The sequence below is a fragment of the Kryptolebias marmoratus genome, linkage group LG2 (genome assembly GCF_001649575.2).
Source record: "Kryptolebias marmoratus isolate JLee-2015 linkage group LG2, ASM164957v2, whole genome shotgun sequence".
Taxonomy (NCBI): domain Eukaryota; kingdom Metazoa; phylum Chordata; class Actinopteri; order Cyprinodontiformes; family Rivulidae; genus Kryptolebias; species Kryptolebias marmoratus.
This window is the reverse complement of record NC_051431.1, coordinates 6,980,901-7,008,045: the sequence shown is the minus strand read 5'-3', so window position 1 is coordinate 7,008,045 and position 27,145 is coordinate 6,980,901. Positions and strand designations below refer to the sequence as shown.

The window sequence follows — 27,145 nt, the reverse complement described above, 5'->3', positions numbered from 1 at the left end:
TTTGTCTCTTACGCCGATTTCTTCTTTTAACATTGTGAAGCTCTACTTAGAACCTTCTTAAGATCCAATAGTGCAAAATGCAAATTCTTGCAATTTTTTGACTGGTCTTAAGATTTTGATCAGGAGTGTATATCTTTTCCACATTAATGAAAAGTGTTGGGATTTAAACTGGTTATGAAGCTCGGCTTTTTCTCTGTGCAGATGTAGGCGAGCGTCTGAATTTTCTGCAATGAAAAAAATAATAAATTATTCTCATCGTTCATGTAATTCAACAGTGAAACAACCAGATTAGGACTCTGTGTTCATAATACATGTTTATCACATCGTGTTCATTGAATCAAACGTCCTGTAGCCCTTGATTGAACTGAAAAACAGGTGATGAGCTGTAAACCTTGATTCTGTGTACATAGTTACTGTGAGGGAAAAGCAGCATCGATTGACTCAGATAAAAATGTTATTTTATGGGTATTAAAGTCTTTAATTTTCACGTGTCCCTCAGCATTTTGATGTAGTTCTACCCTGCGGACAAACAATCAAAAGCAATGATAATATCAGCCACGTTACATACAGGATATGCTGAGCGTGTGAAAACTGCTGCGTTCCTGCTTGCAGAGTTTAACGGAAAATCTGGTTTGCTTTGAGATATTTCAGAGGAGGCTCTGACAATAAAAGAATAAAGAACTGCAGGTCAGACAAAGCAGCTGCTGGATGATGCATTCATAAATGTGTTACGTGGTGATGTAGAAAAGTAACAGAAGGAAAGCCTAAAGTATAAATAGGCTTCTGTTAATTGTTTTTTTTTTTAATTTTGCAGGTTTGCAAACCTACTAACTGCATGGAAAAGCTCTGTAACATCCTGACAGCAGAATATGAACTTTTCCACAGAAGCTTCTGCTCAGAGATCGTTTCTTTAACCGTGTGTGGCTTCTGTTGTTCAGCCAAACTGTGTGAAGCCGGTCCAAAATCTTTTATTTCAAAGCTTCTGTATATTTTGGACCTTGCTTTATTTTACTGGAAGCCACGACCACGTCTGTGGTTCACAGGACTCCTGAGTTACTCACCCTGTTTAAGATGAGTTTATTTTGAAAACCCTAAAAAAGATGAGTGAATTTAGAGTTTTCATCGCCTTGTTCAACTGTCCACGCCATTTTCAAATCTAAAAAGATTAATTTTTGTTTGATTTTATGAACTGAGACAGCACCATCAACAACGCAGCTTGTTTCACCTTTTCTGGATGTAGGAGATGATGGCGTCCACCGGGTTGGAGGGCCACCTCTGAACCTGTGCCGTGTAGCCTCTGTGGTAAACCCAGAAGGCCTGCGGGTCCTGCTGGAACATGCGCTTCGCCTCGCCGCTGGACGTCGTGTACAACAGTTCATTGATGTAGCGGAAGCGAGCCGCCGCCAGCCGCTGCTCCATGCGGGACCTGAGGGAGTCCGAGGGGCTACGGTTCGCCTCCTCCTCTTCCTCCGGCACCATCGGTGTGCCGTCTTCCTCCTCTGGAGCCTCACGTTTACCTTTTTCCTGGCTGAGGAGTATTTTCTGCAGCTTCTGTCTTTTTAGACTCTGCTCTTTGTTCAGCTCAGGTTTCTGGACTTTTGTGACAAACTGCTGCTGATTCCTCGTGATCTCCACCTGAAGTCCACCTGCTTTCTGCTCCGACACAAACCCACGGTTTTCAGCTTGTCCACTTTTTGTCTTTTTCTCTGCCTGTTGTTGCCTTTTCTTTGTTGCTGGGGTCAATAAATCAGTCTCCATGTCTGTATTTTTTCTTTTCTGCAGTTTATGCTCTTTTCTCGTCTTTTGCTCTTCTGTGTCACTGATGTTTTCACAGTTACTACTGTTGGCATGTGAATCTATTTTGATTTCTTCTTTCGGTTCCTGTCTATCAGCAGTTTGTGCTTTGTTTACATTCTCCTTGGGTTCACCCTGGCGGTATTTATTTTTACATCTTCTCTTGTTCTTAATTTTGTTTTTCCACTGCTGTCTGCTGAGTCGCTCTGCGCTCTGTGGATTGTTTACATGAACTTGTGGAATTTCTGTGATTTTTTTCTTCTTTGTTTCATCCGAAGACGTGCTGTTTGTCTTCGGGGTTCCTGAGAAAAAAGAAAGAAATATAAATGTATATTTTGACAGCCAGACAGTGAAGAGCGTGGACACTCAAATGCTGGACAAATCGATCATTTAAATGGTAATAATTTCATTTTTGTCATGCTGTTGACGTACAGAACTGAATGCATGATCACTAACCAGGTTTGTTTCCTCTCTCCTTCTTTTTTGACACCGGTTTCTTCTCCTTTGCAGCCTGAATGACATCTCCACCGTCTTCCTGCTCCTCTGGTTTCTCAATATGTTTTCTCTTTTTTCTTTTCTTCTTCTTCTTCTTCGTACTCTGAGACGGAGGGGCTTCTGTCTCGCTGTCACTGTCCTGCTTGTTGTCATTCTTCCACTCCGGTATCGATCCCAGTGTCTGCAGGGTCCTCAGGAGGCTCTTTTTCGCAACAACCTTGGACTGATGAAGGGAACAATAATAATAATAATTATTTTAACAGACCTTCAACTGTTATAAATGGGCTGAGTTGTGTGATAAAACTGCAGACAACTGACAAGAATTCAGGCAGTGTCACTTTGTGTCTGTTATCATTTTTGCTGAGAAAAACAACAAACAAACTGTGTACCTATACCTTTTTGCTGCCGTTCTTTTTCTGGGTGTTTTTAGAAGCAATTTGAGCGTCTTGTTCGTCATTCCAGTCCTCTTCCTCATCAAACATGTTTACTCAGACCCTATAAGAAATAAAAACACCCAAAAGTACAGCCTACCCTCTCCGTTCTTCTCCGATTCAGTGCTGATTAAATCGTTTCGGATGCAGAAAAATAACAACCAGTTTACTCGTTAAACAGATTGTAATGCTGGCGAATGTGTTCGCAATAAAAGATTTCCCCTCACTAAAAGTTTTATTCTCTATACTGGAGGCTGAAACTTCTCGCAGAAGGCGAAAACCACGTTTTGCATCATGCGCGTCAAGGAAGCAAAACAGAACTACAGGCGCATGCTGATGACGTAAGCAGACAAGTGATATCTGGGATATGGCGTTTTTTCTCTCGCAAAGAACCAATAAGCTAGACACATATAGTAAAACTGACAAAACAATAAAACAAACTGACTTCTTTTTCATTTTGAAAACCCATATAATTTTATGTTGGGTTCTGTAAACCGCTTAATAGAAAAAAAAAGATAAAAACATGTTTTGTAACTTATGAGCGACCCTTCTGGTACTTAGCCCTATTCTGGTCTTGGACTGACGCGAATAGCAAATGTCGGGGAGCATTAATTGAGTAGTTTGTCGTCATCAAGGTTGCCTGTTATGGGCTGTGTTTTGCATAAATATTCTGATAAAAGGAAAGCCAATAAAAGCGGCCCGAGGCGGTGAATATTGAAGTCGTTGCGGTTCTCGCTGGCGCCTGTAGAGGGCGCCCCTCTCCCTCTCGGTCCGGTAAACGTCTGCACGTCCGGGGGGCACGGAGGGTGTGGATCTACCTCAGTCTAGAGACATCCACGGACTGTGAAGCTAATAACTTCTCCCCTGGCTGTATTACAGCGCACAGTACAGACATATCAGGTAGGTTTAATCTCATGAAAACAAACCCTGTCAGTTACAACTACCTAAACTTTAAAACAGCGGATTTGAAGCCATCAGTCTTAAGAGAAGGGCAGACAAGCAGCCCTCGGCGTCAGTCACTTAGTTAGCTTGTTAGCAGAAACTTGCTAACGTCTCATTTTATTTACTCTACCTTTCTGGTTACGTGTAAGGAACTAGGTGAGGGTTTTCTGTTTAATCTAACGCAATGAACGTACTAATTTGTGGCCCTATTATTAACTGAAACTAGTAGCTACGCTTTAGCTCTTCCCCTGTGTTAGCTGGGTAGCTTGTAGCTGCTGTAAATTGATAACTGTACACTCAAATGTGACATTTTCTGTGTCTAATGTTCTTTAATCCTCACAGCAAAGTCTTATTTGTAGTGTCTCTTTATAGTATAGTTTTAGAGCAGTGATGTCTTGAGTCAGCCCTCATTTTCTGTTTCTAGAATCCTCCTAAAGAGTCAAACTTTTCTGTAATATTATAAAGTGTTTTGAGAAATATTTTTAGGCTTTCTGGAGGTGTTGATTTCATTTTCCCCCCCTCACTCATTTCCAGTCAAATTTTTGACCAATTTCAAATAAATGTGTTTTATGTCTCTGACTTATTTTATTTTAGACGTAAACATTTCTAAACTCAAGGGATAAACCAGTTTTGAGTGAACACATATCTAGAAAATAATCAGTTTTATATGTGATCTTTTGGCACTTTGTTACTGACTGCATGTCCAAAAGAAGCAATCTATGAAAAATACCAAAGATTACACAATTTACAGGCATATAATATTTCCGTCTCAAAACGATTTGATTCCTAAAAAGCTATCAGCTGAAAACCTGGCATACAGTAGATAATCAAGTGAAGGATGATGCGTCTCTTAGGTTTATTTTTATTTCAGATACTGTTCGCCTGCTGTATATAGAAGCTGTACAGTCCAGACTTTGTTGGGATCTTTAAAGAGAGAAACTAGTTATAAAGCAGCCAAGACCACTTTAAAAGATGACTTGAAATTCTGACTCTCTTAAATCAAAGTTTAACAAAATTAGGGATGGTTTATAATGTTTACATTGTGTTGGATTCATTCTTTAACAGTGTTAAAATAGTTGAAAAATATGATCTCAGTGTGAAATCAACTATTTGCAGCTTGCAGCTACAACCCACAAAACCTCAGTGTGGGTTGTGAAACTCCTTACAGGAAGTCTGAAGATGATCTCCATTAGTCAGATTAAACTTTGAAATTATTGCTTGTTGCAGATTTTGGTCAGAATTGGCTTGTAAGCAATGTTCCCCACCACTGTGGACAGGAAGTTAAAAAGTTTAGGAACCACTACTTTAAGTTGTGTACCCACTCTGTATACCTGCATAGGACCCTTTAGCACTCCCATGTATTGTTTAAATTTTATCCAGTAGAATAAAAAGTAATTGGAATAATAGATATTTTTTTCTTATTTTCCCAGTGTTGCAAGTGCCTCAGAGCGTTTCTGGTTCTGTCCCAGATGAGGGACTAATGCTGGCCTGAACTCAGTCTCAGTTTAGTTCTGCATCTGTTCTCGCTGGTGCACCTTGAGGAAGGAAGAAAACACCAACCGAGATGGACGATATCTTCACACAGTGCCGGGAAGGCAACGCCGTGGCAGTTCGCTTGTGGCTGGACAACACGGAGAACGACCTGAATCAGGGGTGAGCCGCAGTTTCATTTACTGGCAAAAAGGCTGCTGATGCTGTCCAGAATTCAAAATTACATTAGTTTCTGGCCATTTAGTTAAAAAATGTTGTATTAACAGAAGATGTCATTATCAAAAGTAAATTATCATTCCCATTTAGGATGGACTCCAGTTGTTATGCGTGTTTCATTAAGTAATTGTAAAGCAGCTCTGGCTCAGTAAGACTTATTACAACATGATTTTGTGATGCCAGATATTTTAGATCATAGTCTCAAAGGAGTATGCAGTAAACTCAGTCCCTAATGGGGGCTCCGAGCCCACCTCGTCAGTGCCCAGAGAGACTGTGGCCTGAAACTGAATCCATTTCCTTGTGGGCACTGGCCCAAAAAGCAGTAGAAAAAAATTCAGAAGCACAATTTTGGACAGGAAGTATGCGATGATGGTGCCATTAGGCATGCTTACTGTACTTTACTTTAAGGCTTTAAATAGAAAAAACTTGCAAACAAACAAAACAAAAACTTTTGGTTGTGAAAATCCTGCATGAGTCGTATTTTTTACTCATTTAGTAAAACCAAACTTCAGTTTTTAGCAGCTTCTTTTTAAATCCTCAGCTGACTCCAAGAAAAATAAATAATCTAAAGTTTTGATCAAAAGTGTCCTGTCTAAAAGTTAATAACATTTTGTGCAGGAATTCTGAATGAATTTCTGCTCCTTCTTGTTATATTTTGTCTCTTTCTTTAAGATTGTGTGATTAACCCGAGCCTGTGTGGACATGTTTCTCCATTAGCCGATCGATTACACATCAGGTTCTCTTTTCCGGTCTTCTAGTTTGTGAAACACGGTTATTCTTGTGCTTTCTTTTTCTCAACAGGAGCTCTCTTTCCTTTTCTGTCCATGTTGCGGCGGAGCCACTAAACTCTGGCCTAGCTAATCTTCAGTCAGATATTTTCTGTGTTGTTCAATCACAGTGTGTTTACTCTAACCTAACGCCCAGACAAAGAGCAGTTGTGGAATGTTGAATCTCCTTACAAGGAGTAAAACAAGGGCCTCGAGGGAAAGACATACCACCTACCAAAACTAAGGGGGGTGGGTGGATTATTGTCGTGGGCAGGGCTGGAAGAAAACGAGTGTGTTTGTGTGTGTGAGAAGCCAAATAGTGAACTTTTCAAAAATAGGAGTGCATAGTTTGGCTGCAGCGGCACACATCACTTTCCTCTCCTCCTCCAATATGTTTCCGGTGTTTGCCCCCCAGGGGTCTAAATTAGCTCCAGTCATCTCCGGCGAATGTTTCCTCAAAGTCTCAGAGGTTGTAAATATATGATTTCAGACATATTTTTCAATAGATTTGCTGAAAAGTATCCCAGTCTTCTCTGTGTGTTGAATATAACTTGGAGTATATCACGAGTTCAGTAATCATCTGTTCTGCGTCAAAAGAAAGTCTACAATGGTCGCATATCTTATTTTCTCAGAACTTCAAAACAAAACCCCAAATCGTTGGTGTGGCATCTTATCTCTCAGAGAGAAGTGGAACAGTCCAGCATGTGAGAAGTTGTGAAACGCATATCAGCTTGTAGCATGTTAGCGTTGCTGCTGGAAACACGCAGGGCAGTGAGACGGTGACAGTCGTTCACCCAGGGTGGGCAGCCCTGGTCCTCAAGGGCCACCGTCCTACATGTTTTACTTGTTTATCTGCTCCAACACACCTGATTCAGTGGTTAAATCACCTCTTCATGTTCTGCAGAAGCCTGTTAATCACCCATTGATTCAAATCAGGTGCATTGGAGCAGAGAAGCAAAGAAAACGTGCAGGATAGTGGCCCTCCAGGACCAGGGTTGCCCATCCCGGACACAGACTGTAGCTGACAGAGTATTTGCCTCCTTGGTTGCACTTCCACCCTGAAAACACAGAAGAAAGACTCCTGGAAAAAAATGACTTATTTATGACAGGCAGGCCTACTTCTGCAAATATGAGCAACCATTAATAGCTGGAACAACATCTCTTGTAACTTCTTTTAGTTTTGTGGCGAAGCCTAAGTGGTTTTGGGTCAAATTTGTGAACCAGCTGTCCAACAAATAAAACCTGCAGCTTCCTGCCCTCTTCAGTGTTTCTGAGCTTTAAAAAAACTAAACTCTCTAATATTGTAGATTAACTTTTTGGGACATTACATTTTCTATGGCACCCATAAACAGACCATGGGTCTTGTTAAATGTTTTAAAATTATATATAAATATATATATATTTTTACTAGGTGGGGCCCTTCATAGAACTTGGCAGGGATGTTGGTGCAGAGAGACAAACAGAGTGCAGACAGGGTCTCTTCCTCTGGCTCTTTAGTCTGCCATGCTGAGCTGTGCTAGCAGGTGGAAGTGCCTGAAATAAATTACCGCAGTCCGCATGGAGGGGCTGAGCAAAAGAAAACCCTGGCTCTCAAATGCCTCTGGGTTTGGCGGATGAAGTCAGCTTTGAGGGTAAATCCATCCTATATACAGAGCTCTGAAATATAAATACATCCAGAAACCAGAGAGTTGAAGGAGACAAAACTCCAAAAGAAAATTTTTAGCAGTTTCATGTTTGCTATTATCCTTTTTCATTTTTTTAAGCACTCATCAGTATTTATCTTACATTCTAAAAGCTCTGCAAAAGTGTGTGATGTGAACTTGGAAAAACAAATCACATAACCGTCATACAACCAGAAAAATAAATTAATTTTCAGTTTTCCCAGTTGACGAAATTCCCCTATTGAATGCTTAATAAGTCCGTGTGGAGAGAATGACCGTAATCAATCTTTTTTTGTGTGCAAGTAATATCTAATCCCCCCCCAACAGTCTGACATAGGGGTCTGAAAGCTAATAAAATCATAGAAGTCAGTCAGCAGGGAGTGTTTCTCTTTAGCAAAGACTAATTGGTCATTTGGATTTGGCCTTTTGGTCTGAGAGGAAATTGCCTCGGAGTAGATCTGGTCTGATTGCAGCGAGTCTCACAGATGGATGTCTGTTGAGGGACTGAGGGTCTCTGTGGGGCTCTTGATGCTGTTTTGAGCTGAGCTCTGCAGGAAGGGTGAATTCATTTTAGTGAACTGATGTTTGGGGGGCTTTGTGGGGGAGTGTTTGAATTCTTGAAGATTCATAATACACCCTCAGTTCTCACATTCTTTTATTATGCTGTCTGCCCACTCAGAGTTTCAGGACTTGTACATAAATCTGTAAATAAGAGCATTGTGCTGCGCTGCGCTCACACGCAGGAGAAACACTTCTGAAAATTGGATTCTATAATCAGTTCAGTGCAGCTTTGATGTTAGAAGGGAGAGGAAGAGGGAGCAAAAAAGACTGCAGTGGGGGGAAAAGTTCACATGAAAGGAGGACGTGACCACAAGAACAGAGAAATAAAGAATGACAAGCTGAAACACGACAGCTAGAGTAAGTGTCAGCAGCACAGCTGAAGGAAGTCTGACCAGGCCTTATAAGGTCTTCAGTCATTTTTCTTTTTTTTGTTTTTTTTACAGCTCTTTCTATATTTTTACTCAGTTCTTCCTGTTTCCTGATCTGTCAGTCGTTGTGTTTTTTGTCACCAAGGTGACTGACTCTGTCATGTCACCAAGGCCACCATCCTAGATGTATTGCTGCTATTTCCATTGAATTAAAGAGGATGAATGAATTCCAGAGGGTGTTCGGTTTTGTTTCACTGGGGTTTGAATCATCTAGCTTTTGTTTTTCTTAGAGGAAGACAATGACAAAATACTGACCATTTAGTTTTTTTTTAAATTTTACTTTAAGAAGCTCTTTTGATATGACTGTTTGATCACAAAGCTTTAATAAAACTGTTTGCACAGCTTGGCTTTGTTGTATAAAGTGTGTTACAACCACGACTTCTGTCACTGCAGGGATGACCATGGCTTCAGCCCCCTCCACTGGGCGTGCAGGGAGGGGCGCTCCAGCGTGGTGGACATGCTCATTATGAGAGGAGCACGCATTAACGTCATGAACCGGGGAGATGACACTCCTCTGCACTTGGCTGCCAGCCACGGACATCGCGACATTGTGGGAAAGGTAGAGCTTGTGTAAACAAACGGAGACTCTGGAAATAGTTTCTTCCAGGTTTCTGTACGGTCCACGATCAAGGAATTGTGTTTGGAACTTCACTGTTATTAAAACACAACATGGCCGTTTTCTGCAATCCACTGTGATTTAATTTAATATAGGTGATATTCCATTCAAACTCCATGCTGAATATGAGAAGCCTGTGAGACAACAGTCTCCTAAACACAGCTGGGAAATGATTCAGTGTCTCAGCAAGTTTGTCTTAAACTCAGGCTGTTGTGAAATCTTAAATGACCTCATCTTAATTGCAACTTAGAATAAAAAGGCGTTGTTTGTTCTTGTGGTACAGCCATCGACTGCTGAATCAGCAGAAATATAATTCAGAAACTTGCCTAATACCACTCTTGGTTTGGCTAGATCAAGCTTGTTAGGATGTGAAAAGACGCTCTTCCACCAAACTGCTTCAGAGACAAAAGGACCCCCTTAAAGATTACACGCCTTTATGGGCTTTTTCTCTAATTGCACTCACGCCACAGATCCTGTCGGAATCCTGCAGTAACTGGAAAGCCAGCAGGCGTTTATTACAAAAGTCCAAATTGATTCATAATTTCTCCATCCCATTTACAGGAGTAGGATTGAATCAACAGTGTTTTTAAAGGAACTTGAACAGAAAAAGGTCATCCTGAGCCACATCGAAACGCTGCAGTTTGGAAAAGTTAATTCCAGTTTTCCTGATTATATTAATATGCAGTTCTGAAATGTGGGTCTTCACTGACTTCTTGACCTATTTCCAGTCTCTTTGGCTGTTTTTTTTAGGTAAAAAAACGCGTGATATTTGACATCCTGTCACAAAATTTGCTTACAAATTTTTAATTTAAGGACACATTAACCATTGATGCTGGAAAAAAAAACATGTAGATTTTGTTTCTTAGTTTGATTTATTTTGTTACTTATCTTTGGGACATTGTGATGAGTATCTTTTAAGATGGATAACATTTTCTTATGCCAGAGAGTATTTACTCTGCGTTAGAAACTTAAAAATGTGTCATGTAAATACAATTATGTGAACTATGATCGTCACAGGAACAAACAGGCAGGATTTCCTTCAACCTGCACTCCAAAAACAACCCAGAAGTGCAAAACTTCAGTAAATATTTCCCTTTTTAAAAGCACAGATGTTGCACAGTTTATGGCAGCATTTTTATGTGACAAGCTTTTTTAGTGTATGTCAAATTTCAGCTGCTTGTGTCTGTTAGTCTGTTAGAAAAATACATATTTTAAGGTGTCTTGATTTTTGGGGAGCAGCTTGCACGTCTCAATGCTTCTGGTGTCCAGGCAAGAAAACCTTGCATATATATATATTTTTTCCTTGACAACATCTATCTCTGAGATTATCTCTGTATAGAGCCCGAACAAGACTTAATCAGCCTTTCTTTGCATATAATCATTTGTTTCTTTTTCTTTTCAGCTGATCCAGTGCAAAGCAGATCCCAACGCAGCCAATGAACACGGAAACACACCCCTGCATTATGCCTGCTTCTGGGGCCATGACCAAGTCGCTGAGGTTGGTGCGCCCCCTGGTGGTCATAAAGCTGAAATAGCTTTTTTATTTCAAAGAGCTGCTCTCAAGAATCTCATTTTTTCTGCACAGGACCTTGTGAGTAGTGGGGCTCAGGTGAGCATCTGTAACAAATATACCGAAACGCCACTGGATAAAGCCAAACCTCATCTGCGCGACCTCCTCAGAGGTAAACAAACCGCCTGTTAGGCCTGATTATTATCCCCACTTTTTAAATGGATCTCAGTGTCAAATGTAAATCTTTCAGGTTTGTTGCTTTGATTTGATCTTCTCATTTTTGAACCACCCAGAAAATGCTGAGAAAATGGGACAGAACTTAAATAAAATTCCCTTCAAGGACACATTCTGGAAAGGCACCACCCGAACTCGTCCCCGTAAGTCCCAAGAACCCATAAACCAATTTATTAGCAGACCAGTTTCTGTCCTTTGGTTTGGCCAAAGTGCTGCATGAAGGGAAAATGTTCTGCACTGGTCTCACAACTAATCTCGCTGTGGCTTTTGAAAAATTCATTCCTTTTGTTTTTGTGTCCTTAGTATCAGTCCAAATTTGAGATAAATATTGATGTTCTTGTCTGATTTTGTTTTCAGGTAACGGCACTTTGAACAAACATGCAGGCATTGACTACAAACAGCTTTCCCTCCTTGTAAAAATAAATGAAAACCAGTCTGGAGAGGTACTTTTAATGATTGATTTAATTTTTTGCATGTTTACGTTTGATGAATTAAAGGCACATGTTGCTCAGCTCAGTTTCTCTATATTTGTCTCCCTCATGTGTAGCTGTGGCAAGGCCGTTGGCAAGGAAATGAAATTGTTGTTAAGGTCCTTAAAATTCGAGACTGGACCACACGGAAGAGCAGAGACTTTAATGAGGAGTATCCCAAACTCAGGTTAATATAAAATCACAACTTTTTACACAATCTTTCATTTTGTTTTACTCTCGTGTTCACTCATTTGTCTGTCTGCGTTGCGTTGAATCAAACTCTTATTTATTCAGGGAGTGATTCACGTACACAAGATTTGTTTGTCAAACTGTCTGTGCATTTGCCTCTTTCATCTGTCTGTCTCTTTCCCCTGTCCTTCCCCCTTTTGGCTTCATCCCAGGATATTTTCCCACCCAAATGTTCTACCTATGTTGGGAGCATGTCAGTCTCCTCCCGCCCCTCACCCCATCATCATCACACACTGGATGCCTCATGGCTCCCTCTACAATGTGCTGCATGAAGGCACTAGTGAGTATTTCCATTCTGGTCACAAAGTCCACACCTATAAACAACTTTGGTGATTTGCAGGAATTTGTGAGCTGATGCACTTAAATGTTTGTCATTTTGTTGCCATCACTTTTTCTGCAGCAGCAATTTCACTGTCATCCTGTTATGTGATTAAAGGTGGGCTGACCTAAAGCTTTTATTACTTGTTCCTCATCCTGCTGTCAGACTTTGTGGTAGACCAGACTCAAGCGGTCAAGTTTGCCTTGGACATTGCTTCTGGGATGGCCTTCTTACACACACTTGAACCCATGATCCCTCGTCATTATCTCAACAGTAAAAGTGTCATGGTAAGAAAAATATTTCTCTTTGATAAAGATTTCAGGCTCATAAACCTATCACTTTGTGCTGGAAACACAAAGGACATTGCTTTGAAATCGTGGAAAGTAACATCTCAGTTGTCTTGTTTGCGCAGATAGATGAAGATATGACAGCAAGGATCAGCATGGCAGACGTCAAGTTCTCCTTCCAGTGTCCTGGCAGGATGTACTCGCCTGCATGGGTAGCCCCTGAGGGTAGGCATCGCTCATACAGCACAGATCTAAAGTGACAGCTGAAGCCACACAAGACCAATAGAGGATGATGGATGCAGGGAACTACACACTGTCTTGGAGCCAAATGTAATTTGGAGCCGATTTCCCTGAGAGATGCAGTGAAATCCAAGTAGGTTAGAAAAATAAACTGATTACAGGACGTGAAAATAACCAGGGAACGTTTGCAGTGGGTGTGTAAACTACAACAGAAACTCAGGAGGGAAAAAAAAAAAAGTTTTGCAGAAACAGAACACTATAGATATCTCTTCCAGTTACTATGGAAACAACACCCATACAGTGCATGTTTAGATGGTAGCGAGCCATGAAATAAAGAGCACTGTGTTTCTATTTATACTGCATAGATTAGTTTCTAACGGGAGATATTTGTTCAGGTGCATCATGGGATGGTAAAGGAGGGAAAAACCAGTGGTGTAACTAATACATGTAGTGCATCTTTATCTAAAATGTAACTACAAATTCATTATTTTGAAGTATTAACGGGTTTTCTATCAGCGTTGGACAGTAGAGGTTTTTTAGATAAAATAGTCTTAATATATTATTAGTACAATGTATTAATCCACAACTATACTGGCGGTGAAATTTAAGTTTTAAAAAATGACATTATTGTGGTCTGTATAGCATGATAGAGTGAAGTTTTATTGAAGTAAATGTATTCATGCAGTGGAATAATCAGTAACTTACCTGTTTGTATGAGATGTCTATATAAATCAAACTTTCTGTTACCAACCCTTTCATCTGCACCCGTTTGTGACGTGGAACCCATGCAAGTTGTAATTTTATGCTTTGTGATGTTAGATATTCAGTGTGTGACGGTGGTCAGAACATTTGGTTGCGCTAACAGTGTGGACTTTAAGCAGGAAGTAGAGCAGCAGAGTGCATGTTGTGTAGTGTGTGCACTGTGTAACCTTTGCTCTGTGTATTTTGGGGTTGTCAGCTCTGCAGAAGAAGCCAGAAGAGATCAATCGTCGGTCAGCTGACATGTGGAGCTTTGCCATCCTGCTGTGGGAGCTGGTGACCAGAGAAGTCCCGTTTGCTGATCTGTCCAACATGGAAATTGGCATGAAGGTCAGAAACACTGTAGCCTAATAGACTGCATCTACACAGGCAGAAACATATGAATTCATTAACGTCCATAACTTTCAGGCAAATCGCCTGAACTTGTTAGTTTAACTAATTCAGAGTCTCTTTTTTATTTCAGGTTGCCTTGGAAGGTTTGAGGCCCACCATCCCCCCTGGCATCTCACCACACATTTGCAAGCTCATGAAGATATGCATGAACGAAGACCCAGCTAAGAGGCCCAAGTTTGACATGATTGTGCCGATTTTGGGAAAGATGCAGGACAAGTAAAACAAACAAAAAGCCCTCACTGCTCTATTCCATTGAACTGATTAAAAGTATGGATATTTTACCCCAGATGCAACTCAATATGATGGTGTGGTGCTTACCAGTATTGCCTTAAACTCTTCTTCTGTCGCTTCGTTCACCGACACTGCAAGTTCTGCTTCTGAGATGAGTTTGTTTGTTTCATTTGTATATGTTTTTATTTTTAAGCATGATATAGTTTGTATTACAGCCCTCTTTTGATATCGTCTTCTAAACCTTAATCATGTGGACTGAGTACAATCTTTTTGAGTTGATAAATAACCTGTGGTAGTCGGCATGATGTTCTGCTGTATCTGACCAGTGGTTTTAAGGCTTTATTTATCCGGAACGGGTTCATTTTAAAAAGGTCCTCCTTTTAGGTAACTGGTCCTTTTTTAAAATGTTGGCTTATAAGTAAGAAAAACAACAAAATAACCCAAAACTTGTTGAAGGGAATGGGTTAACGTTTGTTATTTTAGTGGCAAAGAACGGCATGCGGTGAGCAAGCATGTCAAATGTAAACGTTTGTTTTTAAACAATCGAATCAATGTCGTTTTATGTGAGGCTTGGCTTGTCTCGAAACTTATTTCCTGATATCTTTTACAACCTTCAAATGGTTTGAAACTCGCCTCTTGTTTGTTTTTTGGATGCAAAACTGTTAACATTTGAGAATCTTCACAAAACTCATTGCGAGTTTGTTTCTATAACTGTATCAATGTTATCAACTGCATTGCTCAAATGTTTATTCTTGTATTAAGTTTGATCTTATTCATGTAATCTGAGTTTTTTTTGTCATCTATACTGTTGAACAAAGTCAGAATGTGAAGTGTTTGAATATAATTTTTATTTGGAATATAGGAAACATTTTCCAACATGTTCTATCTTACGTTCTTCCCACTGGTAGAAATGGTACTACGATCTAAACGAGGCCGTTCTTTATTTTATGTCCAAACTGTGGCCTCCGCTGGGACATAATGGTGTTGAGTGGATTTCTCGTAAAACCTTCCTTTAAAACTACGTTTAGTTTTTCGTTGCTTTGGATTGCGTTTCACTTTATATTCTGGGTTGTTTCTTTCACCTGCATCCTTTCTGTGCCTCTACCCACTTGCTTGTGTTTGTGCCGAATCACATAGTTCAAGCCAAAATCAAGAATGGGCAAAAATGTATGTATTTATATAAAAGTATATTAAAAACATGCAACACTTCTGATGGGTCAATTGTGGTGGAAGTTGGACTAAAATGAGTAATTTTCCTAATGTGACTTCATTTAAAGTCAGTGAATCTGGTGAAAAACAAATTCTAGGATCTGTGTTAACCAGTAGGTTATTTCTGGTAACCTATTCAACCTTTCTTTTATAACTAGCATGCCATACATGAGAAAAAATACAATTCATTAACACTCTTTAGCACAAACTACATTTAAAAGGTCAATATACAGGAAGGTCCTTGGTAGCGCATACACATTTAAACACGCTTTATGATGTGTTAGTATCCTGAATGCTCCCACTAACTTAAAAACGGATGCATTTCCAAAATTAGTGATGAAAGTATTCCCCCGAACCTGGGGCGCAGCAGTGGGCTCTGCCTGCGCGTGACGATAATCCGTGACGCAGGCTCGTCCTCCATCACCGGCCGAGCCCACTGACTGAAAACACCACCCAGAAACCCAGCGAGCCTTCACGACGCGTGGAAATATGTAGTTAATTCGCCACTTTCATTGCATTTCGACAGCAGGGGGTTCGGTGGAGTTGGTGAGTCTGCATCCTAACAATTACTTTGTTAAATCAGCGCTAACCGGAGCCGTTTTAAAATTCGCCCATAAACGTTAGCTAGCTAGCTGGCGAGCTAGCTGAGAAGCTAACATTAGCCTAGCTAAGAAGACGGTGATGATGGCGGATGATGCCCGTTATTTCCAGCTGCGGCGGTGGCATCCGATCACCATGTTTTAGAATATATCTCACAACCTTACATTCGGGACATTTAATCTGAACGTTAGATCGTGCCCATGGCTTTTGTGTGACTCTGTGTTGAGCGTATAATCTTCAAAAAAGGTCGTGTTAAGGGAATGGAAGGTGAAGCTGCTGAAGTACGTTTCTTATTCGTCTAGCGAATTCAGTAGAGGAAGTCGCCATATTCACGGTCAGAGGCAAAGATGAACCAGAAACCGACTTCATTTTTAAAACTGACAAGTTGAACGATTGTGACAACGTTAACGTCTTGAAATGTACTAAACTATTATCCAGCTATGTGCATACAGTACGCAGTAATTATATCCACTCAAATAATGTAAATAATAAATATGTATGAGCACCTTGCTTCATGCAGTGCTAGTTACTACTGTGCAGATTTATCTGGCAATTTGTAGTGCTAACAGATATCCTTTCTTTGTTTACAGGAGACTAGTTGTAAGACAAGTTAACATGGGTGGTCATGATGATGAAGATGTGGCATATGTTGTGAATAAACAAAAGCAAGATGAGGAGCTGAAGAACAAGCTGAATGATGGCAGCCACTGGTGCGACCCGGAGTCCATTGGCAACAACGCCAAGTGGCTCAAAGAAGGCCAGAATCAGCTGCGCAAAGTAGCCGAGAACCAACAGGACCAGGACCATAACTGTAACATCAACCAGAATGGTAATAAGGAAGACTTTCCTCACCAGAACATCACTCAGGAAGAACAACAGGGAAACGAGGAGCAGTCTCCAAAAATAGCACTGACACCTGGCCTCAGTCAGGAGGAGTCCAAGAACATCCTTAATGAGCCATTACTCATTGACACTCTGGAGTCAACACAGGAGAAAGATAAGGAGAGGGAAGAGGATGATAAAGAGAAAGATGACAAATCTGAGGAAGACGAAGAGACCTCCAGTGACACCAGAGGAGAAAAAACAGCAGATTGGAGTAACAGAGAGCCTCAAAGAGATGGAGGTGTTGTGGGGAGAAACGCTTGCCTTCTCTTCTCCAATATGAATGGGACACCAAGTGACGAAGAGGCCAGCTGGCCTGTGCTGTCTCAGGACAACACCTCTGACTCTCCAAATGGCAACAGAGGTAAACAGGACCGCATGGAGTTCATTAACCACGTATCTAACCAGGGTTGGTTTCTATAGTTGCGAGTTTGATTCCACCGATTAGACAGTAACTTATTTCAATTCACAAAAAAAAGCTTCACAAGTGCATTATATTTGCATCGATTTTATCATCATGCTGTAATAACAAAAATGAGCACAAGTTCTTCATAATACAGCAACGTTTAGCTATTATAATTCAATAATATACAAAGGTTTATTTCCTAAACTTGGACACAAATACTATTATAACTGCTTATCTAGGTATTTTTTTAATTAAATGGTTAAAACAATAGAAGCAACAAAACTATTTGGATATTAGAATAATAAATAGTTTATTGCAAGCAGTGGTGACTCCATCTTAGTATATATAAATGTGATTTGTCATAATTTGCATCCTTTTACTCCACATAATATCTTGTTGAAAGTATTTGCTTTTAACATGTTTATATTTTGTACTTTTTTGTTCTTATTTCTGTAACTTTATTCAAAGGTTTTCTTAGATGTGCCTTTTCCTTTTTGCCCTTCAGAGTCCTTCTGGGACTCCAGTGCTTTTGAGACTGACACAGACCTGCCTTCAGGCTGGATGAGGGTGCGAGATACGTCAGGCACGTATTACTGGCATATCCCCACCGGCACCACCCAGTGGGAGCCTCCGTCTCCACTGGGGAAAGTTGGCGACTCCATGATGTCCTCCACCATGTCCCTGGAGACGACACCCTGTGAGGAACCTGAGGTGAGGTTTCCAGTAGTTTGCTTGCCTGGTGACACCAATGTGTGAATTTTTACTTAACAATAGTTTTTTTTTTGTTCTTATTTATTCATTTTTTACTTCTTTAGGAAACTTGGGCTCAACTTTCCAGCACAGATGAAGGTGGTGATGAAGGGGAGCTTTGGAAGGTAATTATTGCCATTTTGTACAGCCAGCTAACAAAAACTACTTTGACATTTCTTCTGAATATTTTCTGTCAATGTTCATAAGTTCAGCCTGCGCAACTTAAACATGTTGTCATTCTGATTACTGGGCCAAAATGTTTTAAACTCTATATTAAAAAAGAACTTTATAAATTCTGAGTTCTTACTAAAATCGATTTAGTAAGTTGAGTCATACAAGTTTAAAACTTCTTTAATCTTAATTCATTCCTCCACCAGAAATTGTTTCACCGCTTTTTATGGATGATGGTCAGTGGGAAATGGTTCCGTACTTACAAAAACAAACTAACCAGAGATATGCAGTTATGTTAAATATTTTACATGACTGGAAAATGTGATTATAGAATATTTAACATAATTTATATAATATAGAATAATATTACAAAGCAGAATGTTACAGGATAAACATCACACTGGTGATGGCATGGTGAATGTACAGCATAATTAAAATTAATTTCTCTTTAGAGTTGTCTAATTTAGGCTTTAGATGTTAATAATTCTGCTGTTTGTGTTCAGGAGGAGGGAGAAGTTGCATCTGATCAAAGTCTGAAGGAATTCGAAGGAGCCACTCTACGCTATGCATCTATCAACTTGAAGTATGTAGTGTTAGAGTTACCTGAATTTGTAGTTTTTTTCGTTGTCACCTGTTTTTATATTTTACTCTGTTGCCTGCTCCTAACTCTCCTACTCTGTGTTTGTAGCTACAATTGCTCCCAGTCTGAGGAAGAAGAGAAACTTGCTCCACTGTGCACAGATTTAGAATCAAAGGTAAATCAGGATTCTTGTTGGATTTCATTATTGTGTTAAAATGTACATAAACCCTCCTTTCAGATTATGCATTCTTTTATTCAGCAATGGAACTCTTTGGTTTCCTATGTCAGTGAGAACCCTTCAGTTCTGCCGTGCTGCACCTTTAAATTCACACATCGCTTTGAACACAGATGATAAGTCAGAACTGCATTTATTCACATGAACATACAGGCAGTTTGCAAGTCGGGATACTGCAGATCTATATTTAATGATTTCAAATTTTCAAAACAATTACACATCGACTCATTAAACAATTGATTTAACTGTTCAGCGGTTTCCCTCACTGCTTGGTGCTGTTCCTAAGTCCTTGGTTTCATAGCCTCAAGGCCACATCCTTCATATTCTCTGCTCCATTTTGGTTTAATTTACAGTTGTGCTTCACCTAATCCTTTCTTACAAACACACAGCAGACAGCAATCATATGGTTGTTGGAAACCGAACGAAGATAAAGTAAAATGCAGCAATTTTTAGTAACAATTATAACAATTGTACATTAAAAGGTTTGTGAGACTGAAGAGTCTCAACCAGCTGTCCATCTAATAATGCACATTTCACATTTTAATAAAAAAACTCAGTGCTTCCATCCACAACAGCATTGTACTTATTCCAATATGAGTGTTTCTTTTAAATTTGACATTTTATTGTTGGAAAATCATGCAATATATTTTGTTAGTTCCCATCTATTCTCAGCCACATGGAAGTTCCGTACAGTAGTTTCTCCATCACAGTTGTTTGTATGTCTGTAACACTGAATGTCTGAAAGAAGCAGAAAGAAAGATGAACTAAGATGGAGTGTTTTTGCTTTAAGGGATTAACAACACTGTCAGTGTTACAAATGTCTAAAAAAAGTTAAAGGGATTAAAATGACATGTGACAAAGATCGTAATCACTTTGGAGAGTTAAAAGAGTTGTTCATGTGAAAAATTCAAACCTGGTTGGAGATATTTAGTCTGGATCATATATGAAAATTCTAAATTTTCCCTTAGTATCACTCAGTTGTTTTTAATGTTTTTTTTATTGTGGCACTTGAAATAGTTTTTGAAAGTTGTTTTCTGCAAATTGGACATGTAGATAACAAGAGTGGATGTTATTATCGTAAAATATTCTGTTTTGTGTGATTTTGCATGTTTTTCAGCTTGATATTATCTTCACAACTGAATGCATGTGATTGTGTTATAATTGGACTGATTTGACTGCAATTAGATTTTGATCTGGATCTGTTTGGAACTGAATTTGGACTTGTTTTTGTTGTTGTTTAGTCCCCTGGAATTACCTTTTGGTCTGAATTGGCACTACATAAATAAACTGAACTAAGAGTGACAGACGCTGCCACAGAAATCAATCAAAAAACAACTAAGAATCCTTCGCTTTATTCGTGACCGTTTTTTGCTAACATGCTGCATATTTGTGGTGTCAGTGTTTTGCAGTGCGCTCCCTGGGCTGGGTGGAGATGTCTGAGGAAGACTTGGCTCCTGGCAAGAGCAGTGTTGCTGTCAACAACTGCATCAGACAGCTCTCTTATCACAAACACAACCTTCACGACACTGCAGGCATCTGGGGAGAGGTGAGGGGGGATCTACTGACGTGTCAAGGCACTGTCATCATGACTGTCTGAACTGTACTTTTTAACATCGACACTGTTGATTAGGCAGAACTGCATGATGTCGGACTTCGATAAACAATCAAATTTGTCCAATTGGAGGAAATTGATATTTCATCATATCATCACTTTTATCAGTTTGTGTTCAGATCATTTTAAGAAAAAAATCTAGTTAACTTCGTACTGGAATTTAGGCAAAGTTGACTTGTTTATTATTGCATAGTTTATTATACTTTAATTTCAGTCATAAAGGACTTATAACATGTGCAGTGATTTTTAGATCAAGTGTTCATGTCGTGACAGGGTAAAGACATGTTGATGGTCCTGGAGAATGACACGATGAACCTGATCGACCCACTGGGTCAGACTCTCCTTCATTCTCAGCCGATTGGCAGCATTCGTGTTTGGGGAGTTGGCAGAGACAATGGAAGGTCAGTATTTACAACATGATGGCAGAGATATACGTAATTGTTTTTCTTTTTTAAAAGTTGCTTTAAACAAAACTTGCTTCACAAATGCTTTTTTTTTACTTGATTTAATTTTTGGCATTGTTTGAATGATAGTATTTTTGTAAAATAAAAAGCAGAGCAGATTTGTTTCCCATTTTTGAATATTCTACCATTTTCGTGCCAAGTGTGCATTTAGATTGTTATAGTCATTGTTATGGTCTTTCTTTATGCTGCTGCTGCCATCTGCTGGACTGTTGATTGAACTGCAGCTTGAATATTACTAACCCTTTTTAAAGCAGTTGCTTGACTTCTGACACTTGTGTTTTTTTTTTTTCTTTCATGCTGCTTTTTACATCCAATGCAGGGAAAGGTATATATTAACACTTCCTCTCTTTAAAGTTGTATTTGTGCTGTCTGTAGCAGTGTGTGTACGTGTGTGTGTTATGTCAACCAAAGCCTGCTTGTTCAGTTTAAGCAGTGTAAATGACTCGGTGTGTGAATGTGAGCTTTTCCTTTTTTGGTTTCTCCTGCAGGGATTTTGCTTACGTTGCTCGAGACAACTTGACTCAAGTTCTGAAGTGTCACGTTTTCCGCTGCGATTCACCTGCCAAGAACATCGCCACCAGTCTACATGAGATGTGTTCAAAGGTCAGCCCTCGTTCGGATTTTTTAAAATTGATTTTCATCAGTTATTCTTTTCTGACATAAACAGATCGACTTTACATATTTTTGCCTTAGATTATGATGGAGAGAAAGGCAACAAAGCCAGGGATGAGCAGGCTCAACTCTGACTCAAATAAACCTTTGGTCCCTGTTGAAGGTAAAGCAGTTAACCTTTAGAGACTTTAGGATTTCCCCCTTTTAAATTAAAACATGATATTAAATGATGTAATGTTTCTTACTTTCTTAACAGAGTTCCCTGCTCCTAAAAACGAGCTTGTCCAGCGCTTCCATGTTTATTATCTTGGTTCTGAATCTGTAACAAGACCAGTTGGTAAGCAAAACTCGAGTTTTTGTTGGGAGATTAGCGTTACAATTTGTTGTTATCACTCAGTACTTAATAATCTGTGTTTTGTGTGCCTTTCTGACAGGAATGGATGTCGTAAATGAAGCGTTAGAGGCAGCAGTGGCTGGCAAAGACAAAAACAACTGGACTCCTGTCTCTGTGAATGTTGCACCAGCCACTCTCACCATCCTTTCAAAACAGGTAACAAAAATCAAACTCTGAATGAAACAGTTTATTTTAAACTATGAGGATTTTTTTAAAAGGATGTCAGAAGTATATTTGAGTCTACAAACTTCCTATCCTGTTCCCTCATGACTGATTTTCACTCAGCCTTAAAGTTTAAAACTATAATTCAAGTAAAAATGTGTCAAATTGATGTTATTTCAAGATACAGTTATTTTACACTCACGTTTTCCTACTTTATTTGAATTTTGTATAAAAATGGAAGTTTCTATGGATTTCATTTATTAATGCATTTTTATACAACGTCTAATTTTTTTCTTTTTCCTGTTTTTGTTTCTACCCCAAGGATGATGAGGTGCTGTCAGAATGTAGAGTGCGTTTCCTGTCTTTCATGGGTGTGGGCAAAGACGTCCACACCTTTGCTTTCATCATGGCCGAAGGTCCCCAAGAGTTCACCTGCCACATGTTCTGGTGTGAACCCAACGCCGCCAGTCTGAGCGAGGCTGTGCAGGCTGCGTGCATGGTGAGTTATCGAACCAGCCTCAGACGATAAACGTTACTGACGCAGGCAAAAGGAAATCGTGGTTTTCCATCGAGATATTTTATTTTGTGTTTATCTCTAAAGCTCCGCTACCAGAAATGTCTGGACGCTCGTCCACCCAGCCTCGCCTCCTGCCTGCCCACGCCTCCCACCGATTCTGTGGCTCGCCGGGTTAAGAAGGGGATGCAGAGTCTGCTGGGCAGCTTTAAGAGCTACAGGTCAGGTTCCCAATCCCCATGAGTCGCTTTGAGGATGGTCTACACTCCATTAAACACAAGGTCCATCACAGCAGCCCCTTCTCACTCTCACATGTACTTCTACACTAATTATTTTGTCACAGTTTCGCCTTAAAACTGGTTCTCTTGTCTAGTCTGGTGTGTAGAGTAGTTTTTGGGTGAATTGTGTCTGAAAAAGATTGTTTATACAAATATTTTAAACTCACCTTCAAACTCCCCACATCAGATGTTTGCTTAACTCAGTTCTTCAAGTCTAATAAGTTTGTTTTATCAGAATCAGAGCTATGAATGTTTGATTACGGATGTAATATAGTTTACTTGTCGACGCAAGAATTTGCCTGAAAAACAAAAATCGTCGACAGATTCCCTCACAGAAATGCTCGCTCATCATCCTGTCCTCCACAGGGCAGTTATCATCTCTGACACGCCTCTTTTTTTTACTGTTTAAAGAAAACTCACGGTACTCCGGTCAGCAGCTGGCGTCATTAATCCTCACATTCACTTCTCAAACACTGCAACTCTCTTTATACGATTACTGTAGGTGCTACAGTCATGTGCAATGGATTTAAGTTCCTGACTCCTCAAACAATGTAATTTAGTCTTCCAAAAGTTTGTATCACCTTGTGAGCAGCCACTGATTTGATTGTACCGTGTTCTCATTCATTCTGCATGAACATTTGAAATTTCAGTGCTTGTGTGCAATAATCAAATGTTTCATTATGATGTGGTGATTTAAACGGGAGCCACGTTATTTTCACTTTAACGAGCGAGTCTTAACAGACTGGACGTGAGGCTTATGGAACATCAGAGCCATGCTGAACATCGTTACCTTATGAGAGTAATAGTAATAAAAATAAAAAATACAAACTCTGGGGTTTCTCACAACCGTTTACCACCAACAACTTCTGAATAGTACTGTAGAAACTCACCACAAGCTGCATGTTTGGATAGCTTAGAGATGCTGCTGCTTGCAGCAGCGTAGTGCTAAAGAGCCATCAATGTATCCTAAAAGAATCTTTGTGTTTCTGTATGGAAAATGAGATTGGAGCTGATGTGTTGTTTTTGTGTTATAAAGGCATGTCACTCTAGTTAGTGTCAGTGTTTATCATTAGCTAGCGGTAGAAGGTTGGACTTGTCTCATCTGTCCGACTCTAAGATGGGATCAGGTCATTGCTTGTATTCACAGTTTGTGTGGAAATGAGAAACCTTAATTGGATTTTTATTTTATTTTTCAGTGGTTTATGTTTTATCTTTGTCCCCTTTTTGACGTGTGTGGGCCCCGGGCTCTCCGGTTAATGTATTTTTTATTGTTTCCACACACACTACAAGGTTCAGAGTGAATACGATTTATGCATAACGGGTTAGATTTAGGTTTTGTAAAGATTACACTAATAGCCAACTGTATTTTATCTTTGTGTCTGTTGTCAGTGATCAATACTGTATGTAGCACAATAGTAACGGTCATCTTTAATATTGAAAGAGGCAGCTTGTAAGGCGTTTGGGCAATTTTCATCTATTTAGCAACAATTCCTAAGGGCTTGGTGACAAGTTTCTCAACTCAGACTAACAAACTGATAAATTTACTTTATATCTAATTTATCAAATTGTTATTATCAAAAAGGTGATAAATAATCATGTTAAAGACTCAAAGCGAGAACCATGTATTGATAATGTTTGTTTGAAATAATAATACATTTATAGAGCATTTTTTTAATACTTGGTGCATAACAGTCCAACAAATGTATTTAAATAATTTCACTTATCAGCTGTTAGTGTTGTGCTTACAGGAGTTTTTCAGTTTTATTTACCTTTTGTGGATGATAAAATCAAAATGAACAAAAAACCTGTGCCAAAAAGAGTTTTATGTTTGTAAAACATTCAGCCACCAAATATTTAAGGCAAATCCAAAACTTAAGAACCTGCATATCACTGTGTTTAAAGCAGATTACTTTTTCCGTTTCTGGAAGTTTCTGGACAACAAAAATGTTCTTCAGTGCAACAAGTCACGGCTCCAAAACGCCTACCAGCTGCCTCTGCGTGTGTAAGATATAACATATAAATTTGACTACATTGACCCATATTACTGCCTTGTTACTCATGTGTCACTGGGAATTATTGTGCTTTTTTTCTTCTACAAAGATGGCTGTGTCCAGTCAGTGGCAACACTAAGGCCAGATGATTTAAAGAACATTAGCAGATTAATTTATTACTGGCCATGTAAATTAGGTGTAAAAAAAAAAAAAGAAAGATGTATGTATATAAAAGTCACCGCACAATAAATGTGAACATATCACAGCTGTTTATCTTGTGGTTTTTATTTATATTTGTTAACAATATGCCCGTGTGAAGAGGTTGGTTTCCGAAGGGCGGGTCTGGAGCCGGCAGCCTGATGTGCATTTTTTTTTGGCGTCTGGGTGTTAAAACACGATATTCTCATTTTCATTTCCTATCAAAGTCTCTATCAGTCATTCCTAGATTTTTCATTAAAATGTAAAAGAAGGCACACAAAAGCCGCCTGGCCCTGTTGAATACATAATAAAGCTGCTGACAGTGGTTTTACTGAACGTGTTGACAGAGCGGCCACACGGTGCATGAGCGGAACACATCCACCTCCTTCTCTTTCTTCCTGTTTCACCTGTTCAGTTCATGTTAGTGCTGCCTCTCCCCCCCTCCTGGTGACTTCAAAGGCATGGGGGAGGGAGGGGGGGTGCTTATTGTCTCCCGAAGAGATGGCTTTGGAGATGAAAGGTGCACATGGTGTGGCAGCCTCAGCAGAAGCAGACCAGTAATAACGGGCGTCTCCAGCTCGGCCCGGTCAGCGGGACGCCAGAGCAGCCGGTCAGATCAAGGCCGCAGCTGCAGGCGGTGTGGACTGGGACCCCGGACTCATTCAGTCCTAGTTGTGCAGATTGAACAGATCAAAATCTGCAGGCACTTCAACTGGAAATGGAAATGAAAATCATTGCCGTTTTGAAACGCTTTAAAAATCGATCAAACCTCCTCCTGATCCTGGATCAGTGTTTCTGTTACAAGCAGCTGAATCTTCAGAGACCTAAAAACAACAACCAGCTGACCTCACGTAACTATTTTTTTTAGTGACCTTAAATTGATGTGATGAAGCTGAGACTGACATTAACTAATTTACTATCAACTACTTCAACTCTGACAGCAAAATATCTCCTGATGAGCGTCTACAAGTGGTTAACTTTTGTAGGTATTCCAAGTCAAAATGGCTGCTAAAGCTAATCAGCATTAGGGAACAGGAAAGTGGCTACAGATATGGAGCTAAAGTTTTGTGTGGCAGTAGCTGAGATTATTATTTTCAAGGTTTCATTTCTAAACATTACTTGAGCTCTGACATGAAAGGCGATGGGTGATATTCATTCCTTCAAGGAACTCGAGGCCTTTTATTTTTTTGTAGTTTTTCTCCCGCAGAAGAAGTGCGCAGACGTGTAGCTTCCGTTTGTTTCTCTCCCCACATACAGGTCCTGTTTACTGTCAGTAAAATCTTGCCTCAGCTGTGATTGTTCTGCTTTCACTCCGGATCAGCAGACAGGCTGACCTGTGCCGTATCTTTGTTCAACCAGCTCCAGGAAAACACTTGAAATCCTCATAACCTGAGAGGCCTGGAAGCACGACTGCACACTGGACGTATTCTGACTCTTAGCAGGAAGGAACGGCTCAGATGTGTCACACAGTGAAAAAATACAGGCACAAAGCAAGAATATTACCAGAAACATGTAAAAGAAGGGAAAAAAACAGTAGTTTGTGATACAAATTGAATGTTCCTATTAGTGTTAAATTTCTGTAATAAAAGAAAAACAAAGTTTTGTATCAATATTGTCATGTTTGTTGTTTGTTTTACATGATAAACAAGAAGAGGCAAATACTGCACTGCACCTTTGAAGGGTGCAGGGGTGATAATGTTTTTGCCCGTGTCCATTTGTGTGTCTGTTAGCGAAATACCTCATGAACCGCCGGATGGGTTTTAATGAAACTTTCCGAAAATAGTTATTAGATGTCCATCTACAACTGATCGATTTATAGTTACATAATTCAAATGACCTTCAGAGCAAAGTCATTTTGATAAACAACAGAAATGGCTATAAGTCAGTCAGTTTTACAGAAATCGAGCTACAATTTGGCGTGGTGGTAGCTGAGAGTCATCCCCAACTTGTACTCCAACAACTAACTGATAGGACAAAATCTGTTTTCTGTTTT

At 39.7% G+C, this 27,145-nt stretch overlaps 3 protein-coding genes across 4 annotated transcripts in view; 2 read left to right on the top strand and 1 right to left on the bottom strand.

Moving 5' to 3' along the window:
• Positions 1-3,049, bottom strand: part of rrp8 (ribosomal RNA processing 8) — a 5,895-nt gene extending 2,846 nt beyond the window's left edge. The window contains exons 1-3 of the mRNA XM_017416255.3: positions 2,685-3,049; positions 2,251-2,512; positions 1,226-2,096 (exon numbers count right to left, since the gene is read on the bottom strand). Coding sequence (XP_017271744.1) covers positions 1,226-2,096; positions 2,251-2,512; positions 2,685-2,771 — 1,220 coding nt within the window. The 5' untranslated portion in view covers positions 2,772-3,049. The remainder of the gene's footprint in view (positions 1-1,225; positions 2,097-2,250; positions 2,513-2,684) is intronic.
• A 403-nt stretch (positions 3,050-3,452) lies between these two features.
• Positions 3,453-15,304, top strand: LOC108235923 (integrin-linked protein kinase). Its single transcript, XM_017416258.3, has 13 exons — positions 3,453-3,620; positions 5,093-5,315; positions 9,180-9,345; positions 10,805-10,900; positions 10,988-11,084; positions 11,206-11,289; positions 11,504-11,589; positions 11,694-11,803; positions 12,018-12,145; positions 12,350-12,471; positions 12,597-12,696; positions 13,670-13,800; positions 13,934-15,304. Exons 2-13 carry the CDS (start codon positions 5,227-5,229, stop codon positions 14,081-14,083), a joined length of 1,359 nt encoding a protein of 452 aa, XP_017271747.1. The 5' UTR covers positions 3,453-3,620; positions 5,093-5,226; the 3' UTR covers positions 14,084-15,304.
• Positions 15,305-15,697: 393 nt separating this feature from the next.
• apbb1 (amyloid beta (A4) precursor protein-binding, family B, member 1 (Fe65)) lies at positions 15,698-25,219 on the top strand. 2 transcript variants are annotated; one of them, XM_017416435.3, is made up of 15 exons: positions 15,698-15,849; positions 16,494-17,149; positions 17,697-17,902; positions 18,007-18,066; positions 18,616-18,695; positions 18,801-18,867; positions 20,327-20,473; positions 20,813-20,940; positions 21,323-21,328; positions 21,492-21,606; positions 21,697-21,778; positions 21,872-21,952; positions 22,050-22,165; positions 22,494-22,670; positions 22,773-25,219. In XM_017416435.3, exons 2-15 carry the CDS (start codon positions 16,519-16,521, stop codon positions 22,926-22,928), a joined length of 2,052 nt encoding a protein of 683 aa, XP_017271924.1. In that variant the 5' UTR covers positions 15,698-15,849; positions 16,494-16,518; the 3' UTR covers positions 22,929-25,219. The 2 variants fall into 2 exon arrangements, with proteins under 2 accessions (XP_017271924.1, XP_017271925.1); XM_017416436.3 differs by lacking the exon at positions 21,323-21,328 and having other exon boundaries at positions 22,773-22,928.
• The last annotated feature ends 1,926 nt before the right edge of the window (positions 25,220-27,145 follow it).